General features: G+C 54.8%; 1 protein-coding gene across 1 annotated transcript; it reads left to right on the top strand.

Moving 5' to 3' along the window:
• The first annotated feature begins 322 nt into the window (after positions 1-322).
• TEX22 (testis expressed 22) lies at positions 323-20,226 on the top strand. Its single transcript, XM_073801789.1, has 5 exons — positions 323-556; positions 965-1,192; positions 3,343-3,754; positions 19,000-19,127; positions 19,213-20,226. The coding sequence occupies exons 1-5, from the start codon at positions 449-451 to the stop codon at positions 19,390-19,392; spliced, it is 1,056 nt and encodes a 351-aa protein (XP_073657890.1). The 5' UTR covers positions 323-448; the 3' UTR covers positions 19,393-20,226.
• Positions 20,227-21,954: the final 1,728 nt, after the last annotated feature.

The raw sequence follows: 21,954 nt of genomic DNA, 5'->3' as shown, positions 1-21,954 counted from the left end.
GCGGAACCCCGGTCGGCCCCTGACAACCGAGACCAGGACGCAGGCACGGAAACGGGCCGGAAGCGGAAGCGGCAGGGCGGAGCCTGTCGAAGCGGAAGTTCGTGGGGCTCGACTCCGCCCCCTCGGGCCTTTCAGAACCGCTGTGGGCCCCACCCTTTGACCCTCCCACCACAATGGGCCCGCCCCCGTCCCCGTAGTGTGCCCCGCCCCTCCCCGCCCCCACCCAGTGTACCCCCACCCCGTCCCCGTAGTGTGCCCCTCCCCACCCCCTTCCCCACCCCTGCACCCCTTGTGTACCCCACCTCTCCCCCACCTCCGTACCCGTAGTGTATCCCGCCCCTCCCCCGCTGGCCGCCACCTCCCCTGGTTCCCTCCCTTTGACGCTCGCCGTGTGTCCCCATGACCCTTGCCCTGCCACCCCTCAGCGAACTCCTCATCCCCAGACCCCATGGAGTGGAGAGGGGCCGGCTGCCGTCTGCTGCGGCGTCTTCACGCGTGGTCGTGCGGGCGGGGGGCGCAGAGCCTGGACCTTGGGGTGTGGCCCGGGGGCGTTGAGGTGAGGGGTCGGGCGTCACAGGGGTCGGGAGGGGGGAGACGGGGAGAGCTGGGGGGGCCCTTCTTTCTCGTCTGGTCGTTCCGCGCCTTCAGTGCGCCCCGCAGGCAGGGTCCTGAGGAGACGCACCTGGGCCGTCTGGGGGCACATGCAAGGAGCTGGGGCCGCGGTGGGAGAGGGGGCGTCCCTGGGGGAGCCTGCAGGAGGCCGGGCAGGGCGGCGGCCCAGCTGCTCCGGCCTGGCTTGACCATGTGGAGAAGAATGGCTGTAGGAGCTGGGGACCCAGGACACCCAAGGGGGTCGACCCTGCTGGGTGTCCCTGGCTGAGGCCCACCCAGCACTGTCTGGGCAGTGGCTGGAAGATGAGCCCCGCAGATCCTGACGCGGCCTCCCTCTGCCCAAGGGGCCCAGGTAGCCGTGGGCACCTACCCCCAGAGCCCCAGAGGTGCAGGCGAGCCCCCCAAGGGGCTGGAGATGGACAGCGGGAAGCGTTTGTTTAAGGCCTTCCTGGGGAAGATGCCAGAGTCGCAGCCGTCCCAAGAGAACGGGCAGCCCTCGGCTCCACCAAGCCCAGCGGTGGCCTGGGGCCAGCCCGGGGCCCCGAGCAGCAGTCAGCAGGTGCTGCAGACTCAGGACTGGGTAAGCTGAAGCGGGCTGTGGCCTCTGGGCCCCCGGGCTCCTCTCTGGAAACCCCGGAGACTGGCCGGGGAGGTGTGGGTGGAGAGGGGCCTCTCGAGCTGGGGTAGGGCCGAACAGCGTCTGGTAAGAAGCAGGTGCTGGGCTGGCGGCCATGCAGAGCGTCAGCATTCTCTTCCCAGAGCCCTGGGTGGGCACCAAGGTGGGCGTGGCCCCTCCTGTCCCCCACAGCTGTGGGCTCTGCCCCTCTGCCGGCCAACCCAACCCTGGGCACCACCGAGCGGAGGGATCCCAGTCATGGGGTGCTCTGCCCCCGGAGCAGGGACGGTGTCTTGCTGACCAGGTAGGCGGGCAGTCGTCAGGAGGACCTGTCAACCAGAGTCTGGCCAAAATGTTTCTGGAGGCTTTGCTTTGAGACAGCCCCAGTCTGGAGGGGTGGGCAGTGGGTGGGCAGCTGCTCGGTCCCCGTGCAGCGGTGAGGGGACAGGACACAGCTGCTCTGGCCCCGGGGGCGCTTCACAAGCAACAGAAGCCACGCCCCCAGGAGTTCTGTATTGTTCCCTGGGCGTCAGGATCCGGGCTGTGGCAGGCCAGGCTCAGTGGAGCCCGTGGAGCTGTGTGCTTCGACCCGTCTGCGTGGGTGTTCTCGAGGTCAAAGGTTTACGTGAAAAGGTGGTGGAAAAGGAAAGCGGGCTCCAGGTGCCCTACCAGCTGTGCCCTTGCCGGAAACCAGCCGCCCCTCAGCTTCCATGAGGCCGACATCTCAGGATGGGCCAGCTAGGGCATAGAACACACAAGCGTGTACCTGTCGGGGGCAAGGACTCCTCGGGAGGGGCCGGGGCATGGGGCCATCCCACCGCGCACCTGCCCATGGAGGGGCCGGGCGGCTCCTGGGCAGGGGCGACCTGCCAAGTTTGCAGTTCCGGGAGGTGGGGGCCCCTGTGGGTAAGGGGGGTGTGGGGATGAGGCTGGGAGGCAGGACGTGGCACAGAGGAGAGGGGCTTCTGGGGTGGTGGGGAAGGGGTGCAGACCCCTCTCCGCAGACTCCCAGCTTTCTGACTTGGGGGCACAGAGTCCCTGCAGTGTCCCCCACACCCTGGCCGCTCCTCCGGTGTCATCCTGCTTCTTCCCTCCACTGCTGCCAGCCCTTGGGCGATGTCAGCCACTTGCCGTGGCCTTGACGGGCGCACCAGGCTGCTGTCTCTCTGTCCTGCAGGGTGTCCATCCTCTTTGTTCCCTCCTGGTGCACCCTCGGCACGGAAGGCTCTTCCTAGGGATCTCCCCACATCTGGGCCTTGTCAGGCATCGTCTTTCAGGGACAAGCCCGGCTGGCACAGGTTGGCCCTACCAGTCCCTTGGTCCCTGCCCTTTCCAGCCCGAGCCCACGAGAGCCGCCCTCATCTGCAGTGGTCACTGCAGGGCCCCAGAGCCCCACATGGTGGGGACACGTGCTCACAGAAGGGCAGCAACCTCAGGCTGAGGCCTAGGTCTGAGAAGACCTACCCTGACAAGGGTTTGCAGACGTCCAGCCTCACACAGAAAGCTGGGCAAACCTGTGCCTTTCTGCTTCTGAGGAGTCCCACCGAAACGACTGCAGAGGGCTCTGAGGAAGGCAAGAACCCACAGGACAGAATTGGGTTGGAGGGCCGACCAACAGGAGGTGGCAACCACATTCCAGTGGGCGGCCACAGAGTGGGCAGAGCTGGAGAGTCAGCTCCCAGCTGCAATGGTTGAGGCCGCAGAAACAGGAATGCCCCAGCTGCCAGAACCCAGTCTGCCCACATTGATACCAACCATCAGTCCCTGCTTTATTGCCCCAGTCTGCCCACACTGATAGCAACTATCAGTTCCTGCTTTATTTTTCTTTTCTTTTATTTTTTTTAGATTTATTTATTTTTGGCTGTGTTGGGTTTTCGTTGCTGCGTGCAGGCTTTCTCTAGTTGTGGCGAGCGGGGGCTGCTCTTCGTTGTGGTGCATGGGCTTCTCATTGGGGTGACTTCTCTTGTTGCGGAGCACAGACTCTAGGCACGTGGGCTCAGTAGCTGTGGCTCGCGGGCTCTAGAGCACAGGCTCAGTAGTTGTGGCGCACGGGCTTAGTTGCATGTGGGATCTTCCCAGACCAGGGCTCGAACCTGTGTCCCCTGCATTGGCAGGAGGATTCTGAACCACTGCGCCACCAGGGAAGCCCCAGTCCCTGCTTTAAACGCGAATTAACAGCCAAGGGCACCAGACATTCGGGGAAGATCTCTGTCATGAAGGAGAGCAAAACACCTGGAAAGAAAGGAGTCAGAAGGAGCACAGTGCCAGGCAGAGCACAGCAGAGCTGGAGATGTGTCACCATCCGCGAGGTGACCTGCGCCATCTTGGAAACATTGGCCCACGCAGCCGAGCAAGAGGGGCGGAGAACGCGAGCAACTGCGGAGGAGGTGATGCCGGCATCACGGGAGACACGTGACTGCGCCCCGCCAGCACAGGAAAGTGGACTGGAATCCACCCACAGCAGGGGCTTTGGGAAGAGGGTGCAGACAACTGCTCGGAAATCAGTAGTCTTTATAGATGTAAACAGACTCTAGAAGATAAATGAGTGAAAAAGGCACATTTGACAACAGGAATAAACTTAACAGGAAATAGTGCAAACCTGTTTGAGAGAAACTTTAAAACACTCCAGGGCATTACCAAGGGACTTGGCGGTGGGAAGACACCATGTTCTTGGAGAGGAAGACTCACCAGCACAGAGGGTTCTCCCCAGGCGCTTCACAGCTCAGTGTCATCAACGATCAAAATTGCTAAAAGCTCATCTTCCCTTGTCAATTCGGCAAACTGGTCAAACAGAAAACGAAGCAAGAATAGGTTCAGCTCTCACGTGAACTCATATCACAAAGCTTCGATTATCAAGGCGATAGTGTCCTGTCATGAGATGCATGAACCACAGTGTGGAGCAGGAAAGGTAGAAACCGACCCACACGCCTGCAGACACTCAGTGTGGGCGGAAGGTGGCGCCTCAGATCCGGGGCTGCTGGGGAGGGGAGGTGGTGTTTTTGATTGACGCTGGGACACTGCAGCTGCCTAGAAGAAAGGAAGTTGTAGCCATACCTCTCACAGAGTACCAGGATGAGCTCCAAATGTGTCAGCATTTTAAATGTAGAAGAATAAAACCATAAAAGTACGAGGAGAAACCCTGGGCAGATCCCTTTATAACCGTGGAGTAGGGGCAGCCTTTCTAACCAAGCCTCAAAGTCCAGAAGCCATAAAAGCAAAGAGATACATTTAACCACATGAGAGAAACAAACCAAAAAAACCCTCCATCAAGGCAAAATATACACCATGAGCAAAGTCAGAATAACTGACAAGGGCCCTTCCGCCACATGAAGGCACAGCAAGAAGAGGATATCCATGAACAAGGAAGCAGACCCTTACCAGATAGCGAATATTCTGGAGCCTTGATGTTGGAATCCCCACCTCCAGGACTGTATAAGCTAGGTTGTTTGTGAATTACAACCTCACAATGGAAAATGAAGCAGCCTGGTTAATGCCCAACTCCAGATACCAACTCCTCCATCACCACACTTCTGCGAGTCCTCTGCAGCCAGCCTACCCGCCAGCCGTATCTCCTTGGCGAAGATTTGTTGAAGTTAAAATGAATGGCTCAGAACTACATTTATCAACAAGGATAAACCTCACATAATGCTGAATGAAGATAGCAAGTTGCCCAAGCATGTGTTCAATGTGATACCGTATGTAAAGTTCAAAAATATGGAAAACATAGGGTGTATAGTTAAGGGGTACCTATATCTAATGAGTGTATGAAAACATGCAGAGGAGTAAGCGACACCAAGTTTAAGACAATGGTTCCTTCTTTAGACGAGGAGAGAGGAGTGATAACCTGGGAAGGGGGTATAGAAGGAACAATATTGGACCCTTGGAACTCCAAGTGTGTTCTGGCAGACCAGCATCATCATCACCATTTGGTGACTTGTTAGAAATGTAGAGCCTCAGCCATCACTCCAGACCCACTGGATCAGAACCTGCATCTTGACAAGATCCCCAGGTGGCTCACATGTACAGTAAAATTTGACAAGCACTGTTTTTGGTGGAACTATAGTATTACTGTCAACTGTCTCAAGTGTGAAACTGATGAGTATGGCTGTGTCAAAATGCCTTAATTCTTAGGAGATGCACGTTGAAGTATTCAGGGGCAAAGTGACATTGCTGTCTGCAACTTACATTCGAAACGTTCAGAAAATAAAAGTAGTTGAGATGAAATAGAGGTGGCAAGATGCTAACGACTGGTAAATTGAGGTGAGGGGTGTACAGATGTTCATTGCTCTATTTTCATCTTTTATGTAGATTATGCATTTTCACTATTTCAAATGTAGTACATGTTTAATGGAATTTCTTTGAATTTCAAAATCTACTTGGGGGAAAATTGACATCTTGACAATATCGAATTTCCTCATCTATGAACATGGTATGTCACTCCACATGTTCGGGTTTTCTTCTGTGTTCTTCAGCAATGTTGAACAGTTTTCTTCATATAGATTTTATTCATTTACTTTAAATTTACACTTACTCCTAGATATTTGACCGCTTTATTGTCACAACTGTGAATGGATTTTTCTGTTATATTTCTATCTGTTGCCAGTATATAGAAAGCTACTTATTCCAGAATATTTATTTTCTAATTTGTTATTATACTACACTCTTATTTTTCTAATAATTTACCAGCTCATTTTCTTTTTTTAAAAAAAAAAACAAGTTAACCTTTTTTTTAATATTTATTTTATTTATTTTTGGCTGTGTTGGGTCTCTTAGCTGTGGCATGCGGGGTCTTCCGTTGTGGTGCACAGGCTCTTTGTTGAGGCACACAGGCTTCTCTCTAGTTGTGGCGTGCAGGCTCCAAGGCACGTGGGCTCTGTGGTTGTGGTGTGCGGGTTCCAGAGCACGTGGGCACTGTGATTTGAGGCACGCAGGCTCTCTAGTCGTGGCGCGGGCTTAGTTGCCCCACAACATGTGGGATCTTAGTTCCCTGACCAGGGATTGAACCCGTGTCTCTTGCATTGTAAGGTGGATTCTTTACCACTGGACCATCAGGGAAGTCCTCTCCCAGTTCATTTTCTTGAAATTTTTAGGAAGACAATGATAACATCTGAAAATAGTGAAAAGTTTGTCTCTTCTAATATTTTGAGAATTGTTTTTAGTTGGCCTATTAAATTGATTTCCTGCGTGATTTGAATAGCAGTGATGGTGAGTCTCGTTGTCTTCCTGACTTTAATGGAATGGCTGCTAGTGTCTCACTGTTAATCTAATCTAATGTTGCTTTTAGTTTCTCTTATATTCTTTTTGTTGTAATACGCTAATAACTTTTATTGAATTAGAAATGCTTGTTAAATTATATTAAGTCCCTTTTTGACATCTTCGGAAATGACTTCATTGTTTTTTCTCTTATAATTTATGAATATAATAAACTTTTTGTAATAAACTATATTTGCATTTCGGAAATAAAAAATAATAATAATTGACAAGGTTGCCAAGACTGTTCAACGGCAGAAGGCGATTTTTTTGTTTTTGGGGGGTTTTTTTTGCCCACGCCACGTGGCTTGTGGGACCTTAGTTCCCTGACCAGGGATCGAACCCAGGCCCTTGGCAGCGAGAGCACAGGGTCCTACCCACTAGACCGCCAGGGAATTCCCTGTCTTTTCAACAAATGGTGCTGGGAATACTGGATATCTACAAGCAAAAGAATGAAGTTTGACTCTTACCTAATGCCACGTGAAAAAATTAACTCAGAATGGATCAAAGACATAGACATAAGAACTAAACCTATAAAACTCCTAAAAGAAAACAGGGGGAAACATCCTGACGCTGGATTTGGCAATGGTGTCTTGGATATGACACCAACGGCACAGGCGACAAAAGTAAAAATAGATGAATTGGGCTTCATCAAAATTAAAAACTTTTGATCATCAAAGGACACTGCCAACAGAGGGAAAAGTCAGCACGCGGCATGGGAGAAAGCATAATCGACTCCTGAACAGCTTGAGGGTTAGGGGCGCCGACCCCCTGCCCAGCAGTCAAAAATCTGAGTAAAACTTTATAGTTGGCCCTCTGTATTTGAAGTTCCACATCCTAACCCTAACCACTGCCAGTCCGAGGCCTGCTAGGACCTGGGCCGCACAGCAGGAAGTGAGCAGTGGGTGAGCGAGCGAAGCTTCATCCGCCCCATCACTGGCACTACTACCTGAACCATCCCCCTCCCCACCCCGAGGGCAAAATTGTCTTCCACGAAGCCGGTCCCTGGTGCCAAAAAGGTTGGGGGCCGCTGCTCTGGTGCACATTTATTGAAAAAGACCCATGTGTGAGCAGACCATGCGGTTCAAAGCCATGTTGTTCAAGAGTCAACTGCATTTGCAAGTCCATGTCTGCTAAGGGATTAATATCCTTATATATAGAGAACTCTAAACCAAGACCGCGATTCAAAACTGGCCAAAGGACTCGAATAGACGCTTCTCCAAAGATCCACGAAGGGTCAGCAGGTGCGCGAGAAGATGCTCAACTACATTAGTTCTAGGGCAGCGCGAGTCAAGGCCGCAGTGAGATAGCCCTTCACGCCTGTTAGCATGTGGCTGTAATGATAATCTAAAAAAAGAACAAGTGCTGGTGAGGGTGTGGAGAAGTCGGACCCCTGGCGCGCTGCCGGTGGGATGGAAATGGCACAGTCACCAGGGGAAACAGTGTGGAGGCTCCTCAAAAAATTAAGCATAGAATCATCATATGATCCAGCAATTCCAGTTCTGAGTGAATATCTCAAAGAATCCAAGGCAGAGACACAAACAGGTACTTGTAGACCCATGTTCACAGTAGCGCTATTCACAATAGCCAAAAGGTAGGAGCAAACCAAGTGTTCATTGCCGGCTGAGTGTGGCGAAAACATACAATGGGAGGATAACTCAGCCCTAAAAGGGAAAGGCCTTTTGACACGTGACACAACATGGATGGACCTTGAGGACATGACCTGAGTGAAATAAGCCAGACGCTACCTGGTCCACTCATGAGGTCCCTAGAGGGGTCAGATTTAGAGACAAAGTAGAAGTGTGGGTGCCAGGGCTGGAGGAGGGGTGGGAGTGAGTTTAATGCGGACGGAGCCTCAGTTTGGGGAAATGGAAAGTTCTGGAGATGATGTTGGTGATGGTCGCACAACAATGTGAATGTGTTTATGCTAGTGAGCTGTACGCTTAAAAATGGTCAAAATGGTAAATGTTATGTGATGTGCATTTCATCCCAGTAAAGAAACTATGTAAAAAGGGAAGAAAAGAAAGAAGGAACAAGAGGTCCCTTATGGGACAGGGCGAAGCAAAACAAATTCCAGGTCCCGGAAGTGGAGCTTCCTGTAATGAGTAGGGTCTGGCCTGGCCCCGGAGGAAGGGCTGGTGAGCACGGCTGGTCCTGGGTTAACCGAGGACACAGCCCTGAGAGGCTTAGATGAATCGCAGGTGAGCGCGGAAGTAGGGCTAGAGGCCCGGAGGGGCACTTCAGAACAAGTTCCAGAAGGACGGGGAGAGGCTGAGCAAGGCCACGCTGGGCCTGGTGCTCCAACTGCTGGCCCTGCAGGGCTCGGGCCAGTCTGGGCTGGACACCCTAGACAGCCGGGAACAGCAGGTTGCACTGGAAACAGCGTGCACGCCAGTCACCTTCCTGAGGAAGCCCCAGGCCCATCCCTGTCCCAACACCCACACCGGACAGAGCGCCAGTGTGAGGCCCAGAGGGGCACCTTACACACACATGCACACACACACACCACAGACATCACGCACCACACACACACACCACACGCGCGCCTGCAAGAGAGGCAGATGGTCCCCAGAATGTACAGTCCCTTCACAGAAAGGGAGTCCCCACTGGCTAGAAAGAAAACTAAAAGGTATTTGATGTCAGGGAAATAAATGAGGTTCAACTGACAAAAACATGAGAGGCCAGAGTTCTGGCCAAGATGCGGGGCGCAGAGCCAGCACCCCTGCTGGTGGGAGCTCTGGGGCGGCCCCAGGCAGCGCCTGGAGAAGGTGAGACGCCAGCTGCCCCGCAGGAGCCCACGTGTCCAGCCTGCTGTCCCCACAGTGGGGGTGGTGAGGTAATGGGGGCTGTTGGTTCAGGTGAGGGCAGCACAGCAGTGACAGCTGATGGACTAGCCCCTGCAAGTCCACGGGGAAATGTCTCAAAAGCAGGTTAAGGGAGAAGCACGCGGAAGAGCACTCCGCACCCCGTGGCCCCGGTTACCTGCGTCAGAGACCAGCCTGGTGCCTCGCGTGGTTTGTGGCCACATCTGCTGGTGGCAGGACCGGAAAGCGGGGAGCAAACCCGGGCTCCCAGCTCACCTCCCTCACTGGGGGTGGAGAGAGGAGCCTTGCACGAGACCATATCAATATGTTTTATTTCTTGGGGGAAAAGATCGGAAGCAAGTACGGCATTGTTCATTTTGGGTAGTGGATTCCTGGGTTTTTTCATGTATCTTCCTTTGCGTTTTTCTCACGTGGTTACCATTAGTTTTAAACTAAACTGGGCTTAAGGCCGGGCTAAGGTGGGACAGCCCTTCCACGGAGGGGGCCTCGTGTGCAGGCCCGGGGGCTGGCTGCAGGGACTCCTCCGTGGTGGGCACAGCCCTCCCCTCACCTGGGGTGACCCAGGAGTGCCCCAAACACAGCTGAGGCCAGTGGGACCCGAGCCCCCAGGGCCAGCGCCCACAGGCGGCGGGAGGCCTTCACTGTGGGGTCTCGCCACGTGAGGAGCAAAGCAAGGACCCTGAACTGTGACGATTGGAATCCGTGTTACAAATTGATTTTCAAAAACCTGAAGAGACTGATAACAAAGGAAACTCTAAAGTGGGCCTGGATCTGCCCTAAGGAAGGATTTGTGGGTAGGCATCCCCAAGCAACTAAGAAACGAGTCCTCCCCGTCGACGAGGTTCACGCTGCCCAGGGCATCCCCCTGACACCAGTGCTGCGTGGGGAGGAGGGAAAGAGAAACGGAACGGAGGGGTGCGCCATCTAACTGAAGCACAGGTCGAAAAGTCCTGAACGTGCAGGAGGTTAATCGAACCAAGCAGCAAACTGCACGAGCATGAAGGGTCACCCCGTCCAGGACAGCAGGGCCTCTGCTCCTCACAGCTCTGTCCCCAGCGGCAGGAGGGTGCACGGCACGTTGCAGGTGCTCGATGAACATACATTGAGGGGACGTCCCTGGTGGCGCAGTGGTTAAGAATCCGCCTGCCGACGCAGGGGACACGGGCTCGAGCCCTGGTCCGGGGAGATCCCACATGCCGCGGAGCAACTAAGCCCGCGAGCCACAACTGCTGAGTCCTCGTGCCACAACTACTGAAGCCCGCGCACCTAGAGCCTGTGCTCCGCATCAAGAGAAGCCACCGCAATGAGAAGCCCGCGCACCGCAACGAAGACCCGAGGCAGCCAAAAATAAATAAATAAGAAAATTTAAAAAATAAAAACCAAAACCTGTTGATTCTTAACAAGGTGGGAAGAAATGGACACTTCTGTAACGTGGCGAAGGGGAGCATTAAGAGCGCACGGTGGATGTGTTTCCTGAAGCGTCAAGCGGCGGGCACGGCATCGCCATGACGATGAGACAGCGTGTGGAGCCTGCTCAGAGTCAGGAGAATGAAATGAGCCATGCATACCTGGAGCAGTCACCGTGTGTGGCCAGCATACTGTCTACCTAGAAAATCCACGCAGGACAATTAAAAGACCACTAATGGAAGAGGAAGGTTGGATATATGATCACCACTCAAAACTTAATAGTTTCCAATGCACTAAAAATAACCAACCAGGAAATGTAGTAGCAAAAAGAATCCGTTCACTTTAGCAACAGAAACTACGATGTCCTAGAAATAACTGTGTCTCGTTTGATGCCTATGTGAAGAACACTATAAAATGTGACAAATGGCAGAGAATTCCTAAGGGGAAAGTTGTATCATATTATTGGGTGGGAAGATTTAGTGTTTTAAACCTGCCAGATTTTCCCAAAATAAATAATTCACGGCAATCCTAATTAGAAAAAAAAAATGTTTTTCATGAATCTTGAAAATGTTATCTTAAAGGTACACAGCGTTTCTGGCAGCGTATCAGTTCTCTGTTAGTGCGCAACAGAAGTCTCCAGATTTCAGCAGCTCAGAACAATGATAAATATTTTTGTCCCAGTTTCTATAGGTCAGGAGTTTGGGAGCCGCTTAGCTGTGTGGCTCAGGCTCGGGGTCTCTCGTGAGGTTACTCCAAGATGCCAGTCAGAGCTGCAGTCATCCGGAAGCTTGAAGAAGGCTGGAGATCGTGGTCCCCTCGAGTGGCTGGCGAGTCAGTGTTCTAGACCCCCGGCGCTGGTTAAGAAGCCGGTGGAGATGGTTGTCAACCTCAGGCTCAGGTGGGCTTGGCGGGTTTTGATTACACCACAAGACTAGGAAGAGAACTGCCTCTGAACAAGTGGAGGGGAAGTGGGCTAGAAACAGCACCTGATCGAGCCAGAAGAGGAAGACAGAGAAAGACCCTAAAATAGGCAAGACCAACAAAGCAGGAGACGCGGCAGAAGGGGAATTAGCACTGTCGGTTAACTCGGGTTAAAGGCAGCTGTTGTCAGAGTGGGTTGCAAACCACACAGCCCCTCGACACGCACATGGAAGGGTGCGGAGAGAAGGGTGGAATATTCCCACAAGTGGGAGGAGGCATACTGTCAACAGCCTGGCATTAGTTCAGCGGTGCTCAGCTGCCAGACGCCGCCAGCGTGCCGTGGGCTCTGGGGTCAGGGCGGGTGGATGCCCCTCCACACACAGCAAGGCGGCCTGGTGGGCGCTCTCCAGGGAGTGGAGCAGCAGGCGGGGTACCCCTGCAGTGAGGGCAAAAGAAGACAGTGTATTACTGCAGAGTGACAACATAATTTGAAAAACTAGAGATTTTAAAATTTTTTACTTGCCAAAGAAGCCATGCAAGAGTTTTTTGTTTGCTTGTTTGTTCGTTTAAATATTTATTTATTTAGGCTGCGCCGGGTCTTAGTTGTGGCACTCGGGATCTTCGTTGCGGCACGCGGGATCATTAGTTGCGGCATGGGGGATCTAGTTCCCTGACCAGGGATTGAACCCAGGCCCCCTGCACTGGGAGCGTGGAGTCTTACCCAGTGGACCGCCAGGGAAGTCCCCAGGCAAGAGTTTTAAAAAAGAAGAGCAGGGCCTCCCTTGCCTGCTCTGAGCAGTGCATGTTGTGTGGCGCTGGGGCAGAAGTTGGCAAGGAGACTTATGACCTGCACAAACAGTCCAGAAATGGACCCTGGTTTAAATCTGGGAATTTAATTTCCGAGATTCTGCAGAGCAGTGGGAAACAGACTTCAATGAATGGTATTGGGGTGATTGGCTATCCATTTAGAAGATCGTTAAGTAGATCCCCACCACTCATCACACACACACATACACACGCGCGCACACATACACACACGCGCACACACGCTAACCATTAAAAGCAAACCACAGAAGCACAGGGAGAATGTAGCAGTGTTTAGAATCCGAGTGGGAAATGCCCATTTTAGGCCAAATCCATAAAGGAAAATCCTGACAAATCGACTGCCGTTTTTAAAGGCTAGTACAATCAAAGACACAAGAGTGTTACAGGACACTCTGGAAGAAAACACTTCTAATATTTAGAACATACAAATGTTTACCAACCGGAATCTGTGAAGAGATGCTTAATAGCAAAGGGAAAACAGTTTTTAAAACTGAGCAGAAAAGTGTGTTAAGTCTATGGACTTATAGTTCATAAAGGAGAAACGAAATGGGTGCTAAATGTGAAAAGATTGGCAAAAATGACAAAGATAGACCCGGGCTGTTTGGCGGGGCTGACGGCGGACTCGGAGGGCTCGCGCCAGGGAGTGCTCCCCGGGGCTTCCACTCCAGTGTCCTCGTCCTCACGGTGAGACACAGCGCACCCCGCCTCCGCAGGGGACCCTCCAACACTAGCAGATGGAGAAAATGAGGTCCAAAGAATGGAGTGATTTGCAAAGGAATTGAGTCAATGCTGTATGTGGAAGTCAACAAAAACTGATCAGCGTAGTGCGATATTTGAAGACGCAGTGATATTCGGAAATTTCTGGCAAGGTTTCCGAAGCACTTCTTTTTCCATCCAAGATAAAGCCTCTTAGCCAGGCCAAAACATTAAACTTTGCTTTATGCAAAATCATTTGCTGGAGAGAAGGCAACACAGGGAAATTGATTACATTTTGTGTACAATAATTACCTTAATGTAGCATCTCCCGTATGCAGTGTTCACTTGGAAACAGAAACGGCTGTCAGAATGGCTCTGCCTCAGTTTGTTAGCGTCAACTTGACCCAACTTAGTGTCTGCCACATGCAGAAACCAGTGTCCAGCAAAGGCTCTGGCATCTGTCTGGGGCCCTGGGCTTGCATCTCAGCCCACCTCTGCTTTGCTTCACTGAGCGGATCTAGGTGGCTGGGTCATGACTCTGTTCTGCTTTAGATCAATGACATTTCTGGACCCAGAGAAAGCGTGAATTAATTAAAGTTTCTAAGCAGCTAGTATGGGCTAGGTGTTCTGCTAGGTGACTGGGTTAAAATATACCTCTGTTCCCAGGAAGTCCTCAGCCTGGTTAGGGAGGCAGGCAGAGTTACAATTAAGGCAGTGAGCGCTACAGTACACGCGTACAAAGGGGATGGGGTAGTGGGGCTACCTGGCAGGGCCTGGCAGCAGAGTGGAGAGCAAAGACGTGCTTCCAGAGTCTTAAAGGATGAGTAGAAGTTAGCCTGATGAGGGCCCGAGAGGGGGATGACATGGCAAGTGGGCAAAGAACTCCAGGGAGAGGCCAGTGAATGGTTTTGAACAAGGAAGTGATTGGCGCTCCAGGAAGATTGTTTCTGTTTTCAATATCTGTAACTCTGTTTCTGTCTTGTAAATAAGTTCATTTATATGGTTAGCAAAGGGGAAACGTGTTGGGGGGAGGGATAAGTCGGGAGCTTGGGGTGAACATACACACACTACTATATACAAGGTAGATAACAATCAAGGACCTACTGTACAGCACAGGGAACTCTACTCAATATCCTGTGATAACCTATATGAAAAAGAATGAATATATGTATAACTGACTCACTTTGCTGTGCACCTGAAAGTAACAAAACATTGTAAATCAAGTATGCTCTAATAAAACTAAAATTAAAAAAGGAAAAAACATGATAAAGACAGACCTGTGTGGAGTTGGGGAGGACACAAGGGAAGCAGTAGCTGTTTTACTGGTTTTGCAAAGAACCAGTTTGTGATCATTGCCCACTGTTTTTCCACTTTAATTTATTCACCAGCCTTTCCCGATTCTGTCTTTAAACTCTCCGTGAACTGCTTTTGTTGCTGTTTTCCTAGCTTCCTGAGTTGTTTGCTTTGTCCCTCCAGTTCCAGGGCTGTTTTCTACTCTTCCAGCGTTTGAAGCTATCGCATGTCTTCAGAGGGCAGCTTTGGCCACCCTCCTGGCGGGGGGGAGTCCTCCCTGACCGCTCCCGGGGACTGGGTTTCCCTTCCACTCCCCCATCTGTGCCCACAGGAGCACCTTGTTCTGGTTTCCAGTCGGGCCCACGGGGGAGTCTGTTCTGCCCGTGGCCTGGAGCCCAGCCAGTGTGCACGATGGTTCCTCTTGCTGGTGAGAATGTGGGTCCCCTGTGCGTGCTCTCTGTTAGGTCACTCTACTTAATTGCTTCAATCTGTTTGTAAAATTTTGTGTCCGTTTTATTACCACTTGCGGGCACATAATTGAGAACAGCAGCCCTGCCTGGCCCTGCGGGTCATGGCCCAGCTGCCTGCATCTGCCGGCGCCCCCCACAGGGACTGCGGGCCGCACCTGCCCTGAAGACACCTTCCCCTCCCCGGACCCGGAGTCGGCTCATCCTTTTACCTCAATCTGCTGCGAATGTCTGCTCCCCAGTGACCCCCTGGAAGCCTGCCGACAGCTGAACGTGGGGAAGTTTCCCTCAAAGTGACAAGGTTACCCTTCTCCCACCGCTTCTCTTTTTCCCTGGAGGTAATAATCGCGCCCTCCTGCCCCTTCTTCTTCGTTTTCTGTGCACTGATTATCGATTCTTTCCCAAACTTTCCAGAGAAACTGTGACACTCGGCTCACAAACGACCCGACCCCTCAGGTCTGGGGGTTCCACCGCCCCTGCCTCTGTGCCACCCTGTACCTGCCTCATCCAGGGACCCTCCCTGCCGCTCCTGGTTGGGACCCCAGTTCCTGGGCCCTGGGCGTCCCTCCTGCCAGCTCCCCCCTTGTCTGCTGGAGCCCCCCATCTCGCAGCTCCTCAGAAGGCAGCTCCTCTGAAGACACTCAATTTCCTGAGACTTTAAAGTTTGAACATATCTTTATTCTACCTGCATACTTGAGTGATACGTTGGTTGGGTGAAAATTCTCGGTGGCAAATAATTTTCTTTCAGGATTTTAGGCCGTTGTTGCATTGCTTCCACCTTGCAGTGGGGCTGCTTGGTGCCCTGGACCCTGCGGAGTTCTCCTCCTTTGCACGTGCCCTGCTTTTTAGTCTCTGGAAGTCAGGCTGTTTCTCCTCCTGCCCTGGTTCTGAAATATCACCACACTGTCCTCTGGTGCCAGTCTGTTCCCTTTCTCGGTCCTGTGTGAGCCCCTTCAATCTGGAGCCTTGCTCCCTCCGTGGCGTGTGTGCGCGTGTGTGTGTTCATCTTCTCTGCTCTGTCTCTTTCTGGAAACTCTGTTAGTTGGATGTGGCCCTGTGTGACTGACTCTCTTTCTGGAAACACTGTTAGTTGGATGTGGGCCCGTGCGATTGACTCTCTTTCTGGAAACTCTGTTAGTTGGATGTGGCCCTGTGTGACTGACTCTCTTTCTGGAAACTCTGTTAGTTGGATGTGGGCCCGTGCGATTGACTCTCTTTCTGGAAACTCTGTTAGTTGGATGTGGCCCTGTGTGACTGACTCTCTTTCTGGAAACTCTGTTAGTTGGATGTGGGCCCGTGCGATTGACTCTCTTTCTGGAAACTCTGTTAGTTGGATGTGGGCCCGTGCGATTGACTCTCTTTCTGGAAACTCTGTTAGTTGGACGTGGGCCCGTGTGATTGACTCTCCCATTTTCTCATACTTTGTTACCTTGCCTTTTTGGGCTTTGCTGCCCGTCCTTCTATTATCAGCATTTGCTGTAATGATGCCCCGTGACAAACAACTCCAAAATTTCCATGATTCACAACAGCAAACTTTTGTTTTTCTGTTCGCAGGTTGTGTGTCTTCCATGCCGCTTACCCTCAGAGGTCTTCCCAGGGAAGCCTGTGCTCGGGCGGACACAGAATGTCAGGAGGCCCACTCAGACTACACTGGGAATGCTGTCAGCACCCTGTGGACCCGCCCAGCAGCAGTGAGGCAGGAAAATATAGTCTAGTGGGAACCGGCATGACGCCACACGTTAAAGGGGAGGCGTAGGATTCGATTACAGGAAGGGAGTGACCAACTAGGGTCAACAGCCTACCCCAGCACCTGCTATAGAAGTTTAAATTCTGACGTCGCATTTTTAACTCGAAAGAGCTCATCCCCGTTCTCTGAACAGCCCTTCTTCACGTCATCCTCTTGTTTCATAGGTACATTGGATCCCCCCGTTCTCTGAACAGCCCTTCTTCACGTCATCCTCTTGTTTCATAGGTACATTGGATCCCCCCGTTCTCTGAACAGCCCTTCTTCACGTCATCCTCTTCTTGTTTCATAGGTACATTGGATCCAGGAGAACAACAGTTACAGGGGGAGGTGGCCGGCTTCCTTCTGCTCCCTGTAACAGCCCCCTGTCCTCTGAGTTCCTTCTGCCCAGGTTGGTGGTTTGGCCTCTGTGTTTCACACTGGAGACGTTCTCAGGTTGGGGGCGGGGCCGCTCTTGGTCTACACTGAAGAGTGGGGCGTGCAGGGCTGGCTGAAGGCTCCGTGTGCCAGGGGCCGCCTCACCAGCGGTCACGCTCTTTGTGGGGTGATCGGGCAGGTTTGGGCTGCTCCGCATTGGGCACCCCCCTCTCTTGGTGTCTGTAGGCCTCTTCTCTGGGACTGGCCTTTCTCCCCAGAAAGGACCCCTCCCCTCTCCTGCGCAGAAGGGGAGCTTAGCCAGGCTGCCACCGTTCTTCGTGCAGAGTGGGAGGAGGGGCTGGGGGCTTCACTTTCTTTGTCTTAAACAAGAGAAATGTATTGTCTCGCAGTCTGGAGGCAAGAAGTTCAAAATCAAAGTGTCAGCAGGGCTGGTTCCCTCTGAGGGCTGCGAGGGAAGGGTCTTTTCCAGGCCTCCCTCCTTGACTTGCAGACAGCCGTCTTCTCACATCATCCTCCTTCTGTGCATGTTTCTGGGTCCAAGTATCCACTTTTTTTGGGGGGGGGGGCATCCTAACCATTTTGAAGTGTACGGTTCAGTAGTGTTAAGTATATTTGCACTGTTGTGAAACCCATCTCCAGAACTTTTCCATCTTGCAAACCTGAAGCAGCACCTCGCCCTCGCCCAGCCCTGGCAGCCAGCATTCCATGTTCTGACTCTACGGATCTGATGACCCTAGGTAACTCGTGCGAGTGGGCTAAAACAGCGGTCCCCAACCTTTTTGGTGCAGGTACCGGTTTCATGGAAGACAATTTCTCCACCGACGGGCGGGGCGGGGGGGGCGTGGTTCAGGCAGTAATGAGAGCGATGGGGAGGGGCTCGCTCGCCTCCTGCTGTGCAGCCTGTGGCAGGGGTGGGGGAGCTGGGGCTCCCTGGACTAAACAATATTTGTGTTTTCTGTGACTGGCTCGTTTCACTACACGCATCGCAGCCTGTGCCAGAATGTCCTTCCTTTTTAAGGCTGGATAATATTCCATTGTGTGGATGGACCACATTAGGCTCATTCATCCATCCGTTGATGGGCGTTTGGGTTGCAGCCACTCTTTGGCTACGGTGAATAACGCTGCTATGAGCATGAGTACAGAAATAGCTCTCTGAGACTTGCTTTCGATTCCTTTGGACGTATACCCAGAAGTGGGATTGTTGGATCATATGGTAGCTCTGTTTTTAATTTTTTGAGGAATGGAGGCTGAGTTTGTCTTAATCCTCTCTTTATTTTTAGCATGGCACCCTTCCCTGCCCCCGTGGCACTCCAGAGGGTGACCTCCTGGCTTCCCCCAGGGAGGCAATGGGATGGCTCCCTGGCTGGGCAGAGCAGGAGAGGCTCTGAGGGTCTTTCACGGACAGCCCGCCTGGGAAGTTCTCCCTGGGGGGAGGCTTCCTGCAGGGGTGCAGCGCACTTCTGGTCTTTCCCAGTTAGTAACCGCTTTCCAGCCTCTGCCGACAGCCCTCTAACCCCCGTGCCTCACTGCCTGTTCCTGTGTCCCTGTGGACACCTGAGCGATATTTTCCACCCTACGCCTCTTTATGGTCATTTTAGAGGGGTCTGGGGAGGAGGCTGACCTTTGGGTCTGGCTGCCTGTTCTGGGGCCTCCCCAGAGTGTGGCCTAGCTCTGCCCGGCCAGGACCGGGCAGCAGCCGGAGGGCCACGACCTCCGCGGTAATGGCCCCCAGCATCCAGGGGGCCGACCCGTGCATGGGAAGGCAGGGCAGGTGCCGGCCGGGGTGCCCAGGGGCCGAGCCGCCGGGCACGGCCACGGAAGGCCCCAGGACCAGAGGCTGAGGACCTGCCCGCCCGCCGGCACTGGGGAGGCTGAGCACACAGCACTTTGGAAGCGTCCCCCTCCGCGAGGCGGGTGCGGGACCCCCAGGTGCGGCCGGCGCGGACCCCTGCCCTGTCCCCGCAGGTGTGCGAGACGCAGGGGAGCAGGCCCCCAGCCGCCGCTGGCACGTCAGCATAGACGAGCGCTGGAGGCTGGCCGTGCTGGGTGGCGGCGAGAGGCCGGGCCTCGCCGGGGCGACCCTCTCCTACAGGGTGCGCAGGGCGGGGTGTGCCGAGCGTTCTGTCCTGCCCCGCCCCGCCCTGCTCGCCCTGCCCCCTGACCCCGCCGTCCACGCAGGACCTCGCGCAGATCGTGGCCCAGCTGGTGTCCCAGGACGAGGACAAGGGCGTGCTCTTACCCCATCCACCGAGGTCCGCCGAGTCCAGCAGCGCCTTCCAAGCCTTCCTGGTCCGGAGCGCGCCTTTCTGGCACAACGTGACTCTGGAGGCCCAGGCCTCGAGGTCGCCGCCCTCCTAATAGACGACTCAGCCCCGCGTGTCTGTCTTCGGTGCCTTTCCTGTGGGTCCTGGGGAGGCAGCCTGCCAGGTCTGGGGCGCACGGCTCCTGCGCCCTCCCCAGTGCCCACCAGACAGTCATGACCAGCCCAGGGATGAGAAAACAGGCCTGGGAGGACGTCTGGCTGCCCTCTCCTCAGAACACTCACCCCTGAGGCCTTGGAGACCACCTCCGGTTGGGGTGACTTGCCCCAGCCCAATCTCCAAGAGGCCACCTGGCGGGGCCTGAGGGACAGAGCAGAGTGGCCCTCCAAGATGGCCCTCTGGGCTGCCAGGAGAGGCTGCCCACTCCCCCCAGGGGCCGTCATCCTGGAGACAGGCCACTGTGGGTGGCCTGGGAGGGGTGTGAGGCCTTGGCAGTCCCCCCTTCGGGGCCTGGTTCATGGACAGCCCCTTAGCTGGCCTGGGTGGAAGGGGTCTGGGCTGGGGAGCCTAGCCCCTTGGGGAGCTGGGTGCCTGCCTGCAGGGGGCAGTGAGGTGGGACCAGCGATCTTCCGGGAGCGAGGAGGTTCTGGTCATGAACTACTTGGTACTGGTGCCCGCCCAGGCCAGGAGCACTGCCTCTCCAGGAGGCCCCCAGGGGCACGTGTAACTCGGGGGTGATGCCGTGATGGGGAGAAGCTCAGAGCCTGCGGGAGCCAAGGAGGTTCCCAACACAGAGGGAGGCTTCCTGGAGGAGGTGATGCCACCCGTCTCCGCACAGGGAGCTTGTAGCGGAACAGGGCCTGAGAAGGCAGGGTGGGGCAGCTGCGAGGAGCTGGCCCTGGCCTGCCACGGTGTCTGCCTGTGCCCCGAGGCTGAGGGGTGGGTGGGTGGGTTCTGGGCTGGGGGTAACATGGGGCTGCATTTTGGGGAGACCAAGCTGGAGGGGAAGAGGAAGTGGGAGGAGGGGAAGAAGGGAGGTGATGATAGGCTCCCAGCCCGTGGGGGGCGGGGTGGAAGGAGGGCGGCAGGTGCGGCGCCATCCCCCGGACTTGGTGACTGACACTCAGGGGCTGACTGGGGGCAGCGTGTGTGGGTGGCCGTGAGGGAGGGGGGCTCTGGGCAGGATGAGGTCATCAACCCCCGCCCCCAGGCCCAGGGTGAGGGCAACGCCCGGGTTTCTGCCTCCCTCCCAGAGCCAGCTGCTGAGGTGCTGCGACCCCACCTGCCCATCCTGGCCTCAGCTCAGGCCCCTCCTCCAGGAAGCCTTCCAAGATCATGCAGCTAGGCCCCCACCCCGTTGTCTCTGGGGTCCCCTGAGTGTAATCTTGTTCCAGGCCTGTGCCTTTCTCAGGATCCCTAGACCCCTAGGGTTAGTGGTGGGCCGCAGGGATGTGGGGTGGAGGCTGGGGCTGGGGGAGGTGTCCTAAGACGTGGGGGAGAAGGGTGGACGTGAGGGTAGGCTGGGCCCTGGGGGACACCGCGACTCCCTCCCCCTCCTCCTCAGGGACCCTGGTGAAGTGGGGATAGGTGTCAAAGGCCAGAACCTGCTCTGGGCCAGGCTCCGTGCTGGCCAGGAGGACCCCCTCCCATGCTGAAGTGCCAACAGTTGCGATAGAGGTGACAAGTGCTGTGGAGTTCTCTGCCCCAAGCGGCCTTAAAGGACTTCGTGGCCAGGGCCTCACTGGGCTCACCCTGCAGGTCTCTTGGTCTCACTTAGGGTGTCTCATGAGGCCGCAGTCGGATGGGGTGGGTCCAGGATGCTGGGCTGGCCGGCCCTCTGTCCTGCGAGTGGTCTCAGGGCCTCTCCTCTGCACCAGGTCTCCCCCTCTGGGACCACCACAGCAGCAGAAGTCGCGGGGCTCCCCTGGTGGAGCCCGTGGCCCGCTCCAGCAAGGCGTGGAGCCCCAGGACGGGTGGCAGTGCCGGAGATGGTTTCGTCGTCACCCTGGGCGTGTTGGCTTCCTATCGCTGCCCTAACAAGTTTCCGCAGACTTAGTGTCTTCACACAAATCCATGGACGTTAAGTTCTGTAGGAGTCTGAAACGGGTCTCGCTGGGCTGAGACGAGGGCGTGGGCAGGGCTGCCTTCCTGCGGGGGCTCCAGCCTTCTCCAGCTCCTCGGGACGCCCGCACACCTTGGCTCGGGGCCCCGTCCTCCATCTCCAAAGCCAGCAGCGCAGCACCTCGTCCTCCGCTTTTAAGGACCCTGTGATGATGGGCCGCCTGGACACCCCAGGATAGCATTTTAAGGCCACCTGGTTAGCAACCTCAACTCCCCCCTTGCCACGTAACCCAGCACGGCCACAGGTTTGGGGTGAAGATGTGACATGTCGGAGGGAGGGGCACTCTGGCATCGAGTGGCTGGAGGCTGGGGCCTGCGCAACATTCCAAGAGCAGAGGACGCCGCCCCCCCCACCCCCAGCTGAGAATGACCGGGTCCCAACGTCACCAGTGACCCAGCTGGGAGCCCCTGGAAGAGAGGAGGGTCTAAGGGGGCCTGGGAACCCGGACGAGAGGAGGGTGTCACCCAGCAGACAGGTCAGACAGCACCACTCTGGTTAGGACACTGCCCCCAGTCACTGCTGACAGTGGACATTGCA

This window comes from Tursiops truncatus, chromosome 2 (assembly GCF_011762595.2).
Source record: "Tursiops truncatus isolate mTurTru1 chromosome 2, mTurTru1.mat.Y, whole genome shotgun sequence".
Classification (NCBI taxonomy): Eukaryota; Metazoa; Chordata; class Mammalia; order Artiodactyla; family Delphinidae; genus Tursiops; species Tursiops truncatus.
This window is presented reverse-complemented; position numbering and strand designations above follow the sequence as displayed.

What these genes read in the sequence shown, in the direction of transcription:
- TEX22 (XM_073801789.1), top strand. Translation starts at nt 449, where the DNA reads ATGGAGTGGAGAGGGGCCGGCTGCCGTCTGCTGCGGCGTCTTCACGCG. An exon ending in TGTGGCCCGGGGGCGTTGAG is followed by an intron (nt 557 to 964) that starts GTGAGGGGTCGG and finishes CAAGGGGCCCAG; the next exon opens with GTAGCCGTGGGCACCTACCC. An exon ending in TGCTGCAGACTCAGGACTGG is followed by an intron (nt 1,193 to 3,342) that starts GTAAGCTGAAGC and finishes CTGCATTGGCAG; the next exon opens with GAGGATTCTGAACCACTGCG.